This window comes from Drosophila kikkawai, chromosome X (genome assembly GCF_030179895.1).
Source record: "Drosophila kikkawai strain 14028-0561.14 chromosome X, DkikHiC1v2, whole genome shotgun sequence".
In the NCBI taxonomy this organism is placed as follows: domain Eukaryota; kingdom Metazoa; phylum Arthropoda; class Insecta; order Diptera; family Drosophilidae; genus Drosophila; species Drosophila kikkawai.
In genome coordinates, this window is record NC_091733.1 from 15,824,508 (window position 1) to 15,836,177 (window position 11,670).

Consider the following 11,670-nt stretch of genomic DNA (forward strand, 5'->3'; position numbering starts at 1 on the left):
ACTAAAAGCGTCTAAATAGATAAACGCGCGGCCCACAGGATGTGGCAGCCACCCAGGCCACCTCCCACGCTGCACCCCCGCCACTCGTCATCGTCTAATGGGCACTCAGTCAGACGGCTCGAAGGAGGAGGCAGCTCCAGAGACGGCAATGGAGACCAAGACACAGTCCGGGTATGAAAATGAGAATGGGAACGAACTGTAGTGAGTACGTCCGTCTGTCTGCTGTCCGCGTCTTAATATGAAGTGGCCTGGCACTGAGAGAAAAAGGCCAGCAGAAAGAAATAAATAATAAATAAAACCCTTAAAGTTCCTTAACTTAATACTAGACCTGCCAAGTTTAACCCATTTCCCACTTCTTATCTCTCCAAAAATATAAATAATTATCCCAAAATTCTAGCAGTGTATAAACACCAATTTTGTTTTCGCCTTCTTGGAGCTGTGTCTTGGCCCAACCATAAATACAAATGTAAAAAGGGCAACCAGAGCCTGACCCCGACTATGAGGCCACGCCTCCCCTTCTCCTTTGCCCGGAATTCCATTGAGCTTCTCTCACAAAAGTTGTTCCATTCGATTCGTCGGGAGTTGTGTGTTGTGTGCTCTATGTCCATAACTAATTCGAACTAAATGATGTACTAAAGTGTTGAGGGAACACGGATACTCGCCCAAGCATACACAACATATATATATATATACATTTATATAGATATATACATATGTGTGTGTACATCCTGGCTCGCAGTGCGTATGAAATGTTTTGCGCCTGGGAGCGATATCTTATCGTTACACTCACTGGGTGGCGATAATTGACAGACCATTAACGTTTGGATTGCAAAAGCTAAAGTACAACTACACAGATATCCATTCCCAGGCCGGGCAATGGGGGGGGTGTTAAAGGCATATGCCCGGAGTCGATGTGTGTGCGTGTGTGTGATTTTCTGGGCATTACCAAACGAGACAGAGAGCTGGAAAATACCTAAAACTCTTTCACATTAAAGGCACAATCCGGTTTAAACTGCTTTGCTTGTTGCCAAGACCCTAACCATAACCCTAACCCAATCCCAATCCCCTAGCAGTTAACTTTGGGCATCTCTCTGACCCGGAATGGAATTCTGGCAACCGGAAACTCAACGGTGCAAAGTCAAAATCGAAAAATATGCACATGACCAGAAATAGTTTAAATACAAGGCTGAATATTAATATGTGGATGTAAGTGGGTCTGGGGATGTGAGTGTGAGTGTGAATGTGAATGTGGCTGTGGATGGGCCTGGTCCCCAGGCAATGGGTTTAGTGCAATCAAGCATGGCTTCTCCAGTGGATTACACTCCCAGCCTGGCCTGGCATCGTTTCAACTTCACGCCCAACGACTTTTCAGACAAAAAGGAGTGAACAGAAGGGCTTCCTTCGAGTGGCTGGAATCTCTTAAAATTATGAATATAATCAAGGGAGTGTAGTCATTGTAGTCATACTGTTCCGTTAGGGTCAATATAATTTGACAGTCATCCGATTATGGTTGATGGATCCCCCTTTTCTGCTTGAATTTTATTTTATTCTTCTTCCCTGGCTAAAAGTCTATACGTAGCAGGCCCTGTTAAGTTCAATGTCAAGTTTCTGGCCTCAGGGTACACTGTATCAGCTGTCTGAGCAGTGTAAGTAGAGTCAGAGTCGTTCGTACAGAAATAAAACAAAACAAAAAAAATCTAAATTAAAAACTGGCTTCCCATAGCTCATCGCTCAATATACAATAAGCCAATAGGCCATCGCTCGCCTCGAAAACCGGGGAACTCAGAAGTGAAAACCATGGTGGAGTTTGCCTTTGACCTCAAGCCGTTCTTCCCACAGGATGCGATCATTCGCATTCAGCCCCATCATCTGCGTCCCGCAGGATCTGGCTGCAAGCTAAGCCAGATCCTCAACTCGATGGGACAATTCTCGGCCTTTGCCCAGGGCCTGCGCCAGCCGGTGACCGTGGCCGGAAAGCTGTCCGGCGATCAAATGGTTTACCTAATAGCCGACAAGGATTCTGGTTGCTTGGCCGTCACCGGGTTGCTCAAGGTGGGCACCAAAAACCTCTTCCTTTATAATGAAAAGGGCGTCATCCAGCGCTGTGATCGCACCCCAGCCATCTTGGACTTTTATGTCCACGAGACTCGCCAGCGCCGTGGCCAGGGCAAGCGGCTCTTCGATCGCATGCTGGCCGATCAGGGCTGGAAGGCATTCCAGTGCTCGGTGGACAGGCCCTCGCCAAATATGAGAGCATTCCTGGGCAAGCACTATGGCTTGGTGCGCACCATACCGCAGGTCAACAATTTCGTACTCTACGAGGGCTTCTTCGACGATCAGGTAACACCGTTTCCTGGGCGAGTCCGTGATGTGTTCCAAGGCAGAAACGGCACCAACCAACCAATACTCAATACCCAAAACAAGGACATATACAAGCATGGAAATGCACGAGGCCAGATGCTAAAGCAGAATCAGAATGGAAAGCTTCAGGTTGTTCCGGCTTCAACAATATTTGTGAATGCTCCGCGTACCTCCACCGTGGCCGATATCCTGGGCGTTGGCGAGCGTATTAATAATCGTTCTTCCAAAAATCAGAAATATTCCTAAATTTATTAGTGACGCCCGGCAATTGTTGGCCGTCATCAGCCATGTTGAAAGCTTTCACTCTAATTATTGATGTTTAAATCTTTAAAAATTTTTATATTGAAATTGTTAATAAATGCAAGATTTTGTGGATATATCCCTAATTAATGTTTATAATATAAAATAGAATCGAACTGATGGATAAATATTTCAATCGGGGGCCAGGACTGATTGGCAAATGACCAGCAGTTGGTCTCTACGCACACACACACACACACCCAGACCTATACTATATACAGAAAATTCGCCAGTATTTGCATAGTTTCATTTTCATTTAACTTTTATTTGCCGTCACGTCGCCAAAAATTGCCAAAAATGCAAAATGTCCAGCCAATGATTGCTGCTACTCCCCGCCGCAGCTCTCGATGTCCTGGATCCTGGCTGGCTGCTGTTGTTTGCTGTGGATTGTTTGTCACCGTTTTTGGGTGAGGGTTGTGAATTGTGGGATTGTGGGTGTGTAGCTGTGAGTATGGCTATAGATTGTGGCTGTTGTTGATTCGTTTGCATTGCCATAATATTTAATGGGCAGTCAAAAGTTGGGGAAAGGCTTTGCCTAAAACTGGTTCCTGGCAGTTATTATGTCGCATCATTCGAACAAAGTGTCCGCACATGCGAAGCAAACAAATTCCAAAAGGGGAGCCCGAAGCCCCCGAAGCATCGACGGGTCCCTGGGTCCAGTCATAGAACAGGCATCGAAGAAACAAATGCGGGGCGGAAAAACCAAATGAAATTCAGTTTAGCCAAGAGGCACACACCCAAATACACACACACAGGCGCAGAAACGAACACAAAACACGAAACACAGTGGTGCAAATATTAAAATTCAAAATTTTTGTCACGTGTCAAATGCCATTTATGCGCTTCGTGATCGCACGCGGCTTGGCTAGGACAAGGACCCAGGCTTCAGCTTCAGCTACAGCAGCAGACATATATATATATATACACCGACAAAGGGGGTAAAAGGCTTGGGAGAGAGGGGGCACCACAAATGCCGGAAACAGGAGACGCACTCAGGAAGTTGGACTACAGCGGGGCAGAACCTTCCAAAGTCGAATAGTAAAACTATTTAGAAATCTATATATATCATATATAAATCTGTATGCATCATATATAACTGTTATAGGAACAATAGGTAAATTAACAAAAGTCTACATACCCTGGTAGTCATTTATTTTGTTGAAATGAAGAACATTTCAATAAAATACTTAGCTCAGTCAAAAATGCATGAAATTCAATTCGGAAAGCTGTTCTAAGTTGGTTATTGCATAAAATTCAATTCGGAAAGCGGTTCTGAATTAGATTTTCTAAGTTTAACCAAACTGCATACTACGTTTAGTGATCCAATTGCCATCTGCAAGGGTATACACACTTCGGCGTGTCGAAGTTAGCTTTTTTTCTTGTTATATATTCTATATTTATAAAAAAAAAACCCCGAAAGTCTCAGCTTTATTATCATATACCGATTGCACTCGTCCGTCGGCCATTATGTAAACTTCAAAACAGCCAAGTATAAACTCAAAACAACTCGAAAAATTTTGTTTTCTCTTTGTTTACTTTATTGTTTTTAATTAATTTATAACTTACACACACACACGCACACAAAACCGAACCTGCGGCAGCCTCGGGCACATTGGCAAAGGGAAAAGGAAATGGAGGAAAAAATAAAGTGATTGCAAATTTGATTTTCATTTATGATTTTAATTCGATTTGTTTATGTATATTGATTTATTTCAGCATATTTATTTGTGAGTTTCTTTGCTTTTCCCTTTCCTCCTGCTTGTATTTTTGGCTCTTTAAAAGTTGTGCATTTTCTTGTCTTTAAAATGATTATTTATGTAGTATAGTATAGCCACCTCTGCATATGATTAACATTACGTATACGCACTCCCTCTACTAGCCATGTCACATTGCGTATACGCAGTGTTGTCTCTCACAGGCAGACTGTCAGTTATGAGGAGGGAGAGCCCAGCGAATAACATTTCACCTGAAAACAGGCACAGTCGCTGGGTAAAAAGCCGTTGCCAGGCGATTGACTGACTGACTGGCTGATTGACTGCTGAATGACCAAAAAAACTGGTAGGTGCACTTGACAAAAGCCAAAGGCTCATCACCCCCGAGGACCCGTCGCCTTTGTGCGATTGTGCACCCGGAGATTCGGGATTCTGGGCTCTGGAGCCCGCTTTAAGGCCGCTTGGTGGTGGTCCAATCAATTTACCCGCTTCTATTTATGCCCTTGTTTTTTCCGCCACACTGCTGCAACCCACAGTTGTGGGGGGGTGGGAGGGGGAATCATTGCCAAGTGCCGGGCCACGTGTCACTGAGTGACAAATGCCATTTGTTTCCGCTTCCCCAACAGGAGTGTAACAGGGACCACGTTTAAAAATAGCCAGGGATCAACGGAGGGATGGATGAATATTAAATTGCGATAAATAAGGGAAGTGGCAAGCCAGATGGGGGAGGGCAGGTCCTCCCTGCCAAAAATATATATTTATATTTATTCTTTTTGGGTTGTCAGAGGTTGCGTTCGGTTCAAGTGCATGTTCAGAGGTCCTTCTTCGGGCTAAGACTGATATCTTTGCCTTGTATTTATGATATATATCAGTCAAGGATAATCGCTATTCCTCTAAAACTAGGGATTTTTGTTTTTAATTAATTAATTAAAAGTTTCCTCTGAATTCCATTTAATAAAACCTTTATTTTAAAGACTGAGTACATCGTTACTTGCTGCCCTATTTTTTTATTAAAGGCTATTTCTAGCATTGTCCTAATTGATGTCCCACTACCATAGGGTCTCTGCCGAGCCGGAAGCAGCTGCTGTATCCTTGCTGCACTTCCGCAGCAAAAGTAAGCATGTAAATCACTTAAGAGTTCTCCGACTGGAGGGGCAGGTCGCGGTGCTCTAAAAGAGCTCATAAAGCAAAAATGCTGTGAAAATCATTTGTTACACTACGCGTATGGATAACTGTAAAGTGCCTGCGTCTCCATCTCAGTCTTCTCTCTCTCTCTCTCTCTCTCTTCAGCTCCAGCTCCTTCTCTTTCTCTCCATCTAGCCCTCTCGCTCCCACTGCTGTAACAATAATGTGCACTTATTTTTTATGGCAATCATTTAAGACAAAAATGTAGCAGCGGCAAAACGAAGCTGAAGTAAAACAAAGGCAGCCAAGTCACTCAAAAGGACGAACAGAAAGTGAAGAACCTTCTTACAGAAGTATTTTTCTAAAAGTCCTTCTATATATATGTATATATATATATCTAAATGGGGCGTAGGTGTTGGTCTGTGTGTGTGTGTGTAAGTAGCTTGAGAACGAAATGGCGCCGGAAATGTTTGCTGAAGTTGGTGAAGCAGCCCAATGTGAAGGCTTCTCTCCCAGGACGCCGGCAACTCTGATGAGCGTCAATCAAGGAAATTGCTACTTTTTCAGCAATTTTTCACTCGTTCTCAGTGCGTTGAGCCGCTGACGTCAGCCAACCGAAGTCGAAAGCCAACTCCGTTTGATTCTTCCGGCAAGGAAAGTGGGGCATATGCTGAGGAAGGAGTAAAGGACTCAACCAACTCAACCACTTGTTGCCACACAGGTTAATATTAATACAATCATAAAACCACACCAAAGGTAAAGAGAGAGAGAGAGACAGCGAGCCCTTTAAAGAAGGATTTATTTAAATAATTTATGCGAGATTAATTTGTTTCAATTTTTTGGTGAAGAATTTACACCAGGAAATAGGCATGAAATATAGGACATAAATTTAATAAAAAATATAAGAAATTTTAAAAGAAACCCCGGAGAACTTTAAACTTAATCATTTAATATTATTACAAAAAAAAAAACTCTTTCCCAAAGAGCTGGTTAAAAAGGTCCCAGAACCCTGTCTTTGGGGTTCTCCCTTAGCGGGCTTCGCTCTTTGCAGGCTGCGGCTGTCACTGGCTTTAACTGTGAATGGCAGCCACGCCCAAGGCCAGGCCTTACTTTCAGCCCTTTCAGTTCAGTGTCTCTCTCTCTCTCTTTCTCCTTCTCTTTCTCAAAAGGGAAATTAATTTGCGGCTTATCGAAACCATAAAAATTTTCTAATCCACTTTGCGTAAATAATCGTGAGCGTCAATTCAATGCCAGCAGACATCAGTGGCAGTGCACTGCAGTGGCACACCAGTTTCACTTACACACTCGAACACTCGAACACTTGCACACCCACTTATACACTCATACACTCACTCGTACACACACATACTCTGGCATTTCCACTCGCTTATATCTGTGGCATACTTTTGCGGGCTCCAACTGCGAGTGCAACGCGGCGGAAGATGAGGGAAAACTTTCCACTCTGAGGCGCCAAAGTCGAAAAGTAACTTTTTTTCCGCTGTTTAGCGCAACGTCAACAAAAATTGTGAGCAACAGCAGCAGCAGCAGCAGCAGCAGCTAAGCCCTAGACAATATTACATTTGTTGACCTCAGAGGGTCTTGTTGAAGTGGGTAACGTCATTGCCTTAGGTGGCGCCGGTTGCCAGAGATGGCCAACTTTGTTGGCTGCTCGAATTGCAACAGAGTTTGACAGCAACAACCACAAAAAAAAAGGGGAGGAAAAAACAGAAACAAACACAAACTGTAGCTGGAGAATCAGGAAAAAGCACCGAGCCAGGGCAAACAAAAACAAAAATTATTCGTTTTGGCCTGCCACAATTTTTGCCACATTTGTCCAGGCAGTGGACCAAGCTCACACGTAGAAAAATCGGTGTCTAGCTTTATCTGAAAACCTGCTATATATGTATACCATAGAAACTCCTTAGAATGCAATTAAACCAAGAATTACTTTTCTCTCAGTGCCTGTAGCCTGTGTCCGTTGCAGTGCCATTAAAATTTTAGCCCAATCAAAAGCTAAAACCGAAGGCGGAGCCAGGGAGATGGCCAAAAATGGGAATAAAATTGTTGTTTAGGAGTTGCCACAGGCTGGGGACACCCACACACATGCCGGGTCCTGAGACAGCTGGATAAGTCCCCGGGCATATGTGCAGAGGCAAATAAGATAAAATTGTTTGCTCTCTTTGGGGAAATTCGGGACATTGCTATTGAGTGGAAGTAATTCTGGAGGCAGGGTCGCATTAATACACTCGGAATTTCTCAGAAAATAAACCCCCAAAAACTGGACTCTTGATAACTGGTTATGAGGATTATTTTTCCCAAAAAGATCTGACTGAGAAAATATATATTTGCGGCCTTTGTTAATTAAAATCTTATACAACGGATTTGCATACAATACAAAGTTGTAGGCCTTGTTTTTGTCTTGTTTTCCTTGACCAGCGTCAAGTTCTCCCTCTTTATTGTTGATTTCATGATCCGAAATTAATATGGCGTATACGTATTGCAATAAAACGAAATTGAGACCTAGAAAGGTTCGTTCTCGGCTTAATGTCCAGGCAATTATTGTCTAGATGGGTCTCTGGCCGATACATACGAGTTGACCCATTGGAGGGCACTTTAAAGTTCAGCCAGGCACACACAGTTCATTAGGCACAACCCACTGCTATACCCACTCCAACTCCCTTCCCCTTTAAGGTCATCCATAGTTCCTTTTAGTCCGCTGACTTAAGACCCTATGACACTGGCTTAAGGGTCAAGTTAAAGGAAGAAAACAAGGTTGTTAGGGAGACTCCACTTGGAGTTGGTTTAATCTAGCAAAAGAGTTGTAGATTTCTGATTTCTATGATTTAAGCTAGTATCTAGGGGTTACTAGTTTTAGATTTTAGGAAATTATAAAACCTAAAACGTCAAAGTTAAAAATTTCATGGCTGCTCCCTGATCCCTGCTCTTGCCGCCTTCTTACTAGTTGGTATTCCAATCGCGTTTGGTTTAACTTTAATAACTTTTCAACTTTGTCTGGACTTTCCTTTGTCGACATGCTTTGATTACTACTTACTAGGCACGCTCTCTTCCAGACTCCTCCTGCTCCTGGTCCGCCTCCTTCCTGGCGTGTGTTCCCTGATTGTCGCCCGTGACGTTGATGGCCGTTGGTTGTCTGCTGGCCGTGATTTGTGTCCACCCGGGGACGCCATAAAAAACAGCGCAAACTTGTGAGAAAAAGAACTAGAAGTGGACTTGGGCAGCACTTACAACTTGGCCAAATACACTGAACGGAATCCCAGAATCCCGGGATCCAAGGGCAACTCTAATTACTGGCCACCGTTTTTTTTTCCTTCCTTTTTATTTTTCTTTGTGCCCAAGTTCTGGCCAGTATTAAGCGATAATGAAGATAAATAACTGCTAGGGAAAATACCTCAATTACGAACTTGGGGCGATCTACTTCGGTAATCAAATGAGCGATTAGCGAAAAGTTTTTTTCGGGGTGGAAGGGAGAGGTAGGACTCCTCCTGCTTATGGAAATTGATTTGTGATGGGTCCTTGAAGTTTCCATCGAAGCCGCCTTTGGCTATACTTGCTCCAAGAGTTTGTATCGACTTCGGAGCTCCCACTTCCCCTGGATGTTTAACAACTTTTCATAAATTAGTGGAGCGCACTTTACTTTCATGTTTCAATTTGTTGTAATCCCTTCGTGCAAACCCTAATAAAAACAAAAGGCTTCAATTGAATTGATGTCAGTTACTCGCACGAGCAGCGAGCAACACAGGGAGAATGGGTAGAGGGATGTTGGTTTGCTATTTGGAAATATTTCAGGTAAGTATTAAAATTTAAAAAAAGAACCGATTTGATTTTAATTTTAATTATTTACTTTTTTTTGTAAACAGAAGTTGTAGACTAAAGGAAGAAACTTATACTTAGCTAATGCGATTTTTGGTTGGATTATTATTTTTTAATTTGTTTATTAACTATATATTAACTACGATTTTTAAATAGTTAAAAGAAAATGTGGAAAAAACATTGGGTTTACTTGGGAAAATAGATGTTTATGAAAAGCTACCCGCTTGAACTCAATTCTCTCGTTGGTTCTCTTCCTTTTTTAATTTCTCTAATTTTTTTAAATAATTCCAGCGGAATTTATAATATTTTTCTGATATTTAAAGCAGCTAATTTCCTATTTTTTAATTTATTTTCTTAATTAACCCAATTATTTAAAATAATTCTTATCTAATGTATTATATTTTTCTAATCAAATATTTAGGAATATAATAATCAGCAAATGTTGTATTTTTTAAAATTATTTCATTAATTCTTCAATGTTTCTAATTATCTAAAATAATTATAGTTTAGTTTATTATATTTTTTTCGATCAATTCTTTAGCTTGACAAAAAAACATCAATAATAGTATCTAAATAAATCTATAATCTCTACGAATTGAGATTAATGAACCTCACTCTTACCCCTCTTCTCCCAGTGTGCAGATCCTTGGGCCGCAGGATGCCCTGTTCTCACTACAAAACTGCAGTTGCCGCATTCCGTTTGTTCTGGTCGGACTCGTTGCTGCTGCCGTTTCATTCAATCAAACAGTCAATCAAATAAATTGCATTCGTTATTCACCAGAACTCAATATGCTCGGCAAGCAGTTGTGCGCTCGGTGGAGGGGGTGGGCGTGGGGTGCACTCACACATAACCGAATTATGAGCAAACACGCGCTGTTGCTGTTGCAGTTTTCACGCTTCACACACTCACACTCCCACACACACACACACATCTAGCGACTGAGTCCTTCCACATCCTTCTGTAAATGACGCCATTTGTTTTTTCAACGCCATTTTGTTTGAGTTTTGTGCGGGATCGCTGGCGCTGCCATTTTCCCGCCACTGCCACTGCCACTGCCGCCATTGCTCCTGCAACTATCAAAACGAAATTGTTGGCAATAAAAATGTATACAAATGCAGATAGACAGGTAGGTATACACAGGTACACACAGGTACAGGAGGCGGTCTTGAATGGAATTGTATCTGCAAGTTTTCCTGCTTCTTTCGCTCAGTTATTTTTTTTTGTTTGTTCCCTTTCCCCATACTTTCTTTTTCCCTTCTTTTTTTCTTGCCGGCAAACATTATTTATTGGCTCTGCTTACGGGTGTTAGACCCGTTCCACGTGTGTGTGTGCGAATTGGAATTTATTTAAATATGTTTCCCTGCCATGAGCTTCCGTGTTTCGCTCCTGGCTCCTGGTTTCCACCATCTCCACCTCCACCTGCACCTTTGCCTTGGGCAGCATTTTTATGGCCTGCCATTCGCAGATGCTGCTGCCTCCGCCGATCCAGTGTTTATGCTCGGCAGCATTTTTATTGTTCGCTGTTAAACACCTGTAATACAATATTTGGGCTTGGGAATTGGGTTGGTCTTGGGGAGGCGCAACTAGTTGCGTGGATGGTTAGCGGGCTCACAAGATATAGGGCAAGTGTCAAAGCAAATACATCAAAATCCAATTGAAAGCCAATGTTGGTTTACAAGGATGCACAAGCGATGGAGATTGCACAGGAAAAAATTCTATAAAATATTTAATAATTTAAATGAATACAAGGAAGTATTATTGTTAATTAAATTATTAAAAACGATTGCTTAGATATTGCTTTATAGTCAAAGAAAGAGTCTATACATTTTTGAAAATTTAAATGAATTTATTCTTTTATTATTATTATATATTATTATTTCTTCAAATAATACAAAGTCGAAGAATGTCTGTATATAATCTACTAATTTAAATAAATAATATAAAGTATTTTTATTAAATTTATTTATTTAGTTTGTATTAATTATCAAGTAAAACACAAATATATTCGTTGCCATTATAGACTCGTTATGGTAACTCGTCGCATTCCTGTTCTCGCTGGCTCTCAACCCAACCCTCATTACTCGCCGCCCTTACTCGTCTGTTTGTTCTTAATCTTGTTGAAATAACTTAAATATTTCCAAGTTAAAAATGTATAAAATACAAATACCTTCTATATTTCCCATTAAATACTCGTTTCACTAACTCTTCGTTTTCCTGTACTCGTTGGTACTCATCCCTATTGTTATTACTCGCTGCCTTCATATTTTCCCTGTCAATTCTGGTTGTTTTGATTTGATTTTTTGTCATAATTATTTAAATATTATAATAGATATATACATT

At 41.6% G+C, this 11,670-nt stretch overlaps 1 protein-coding gene across 1 annotated transcript; it reads left to right on the forward strand.

The window, feature by feature from the left end:
* Positions 1-1,513: 1,513 nt before the first annotated feature.
* lky (leaky) lies at positions 1,514-2,747 on the forward strand. Its single transcript, XM_017174639.2, has 2 exons — positions 1,514-1,646; positions 1,724-2,747. Exons 1-2 carry the CDS (start codon positions 1,598-1,600, stop codon positions 2,605-2,607), a joined length of 933 nt encoding a protein of 310 aa, XP_017030128.1. The 5' UTR covers positions 1,514-1,597; the 3' UTR covers positions 2,608-2,747.
* Positions 2,748-11,670: the final 8,923 nt, after the last annotated feature.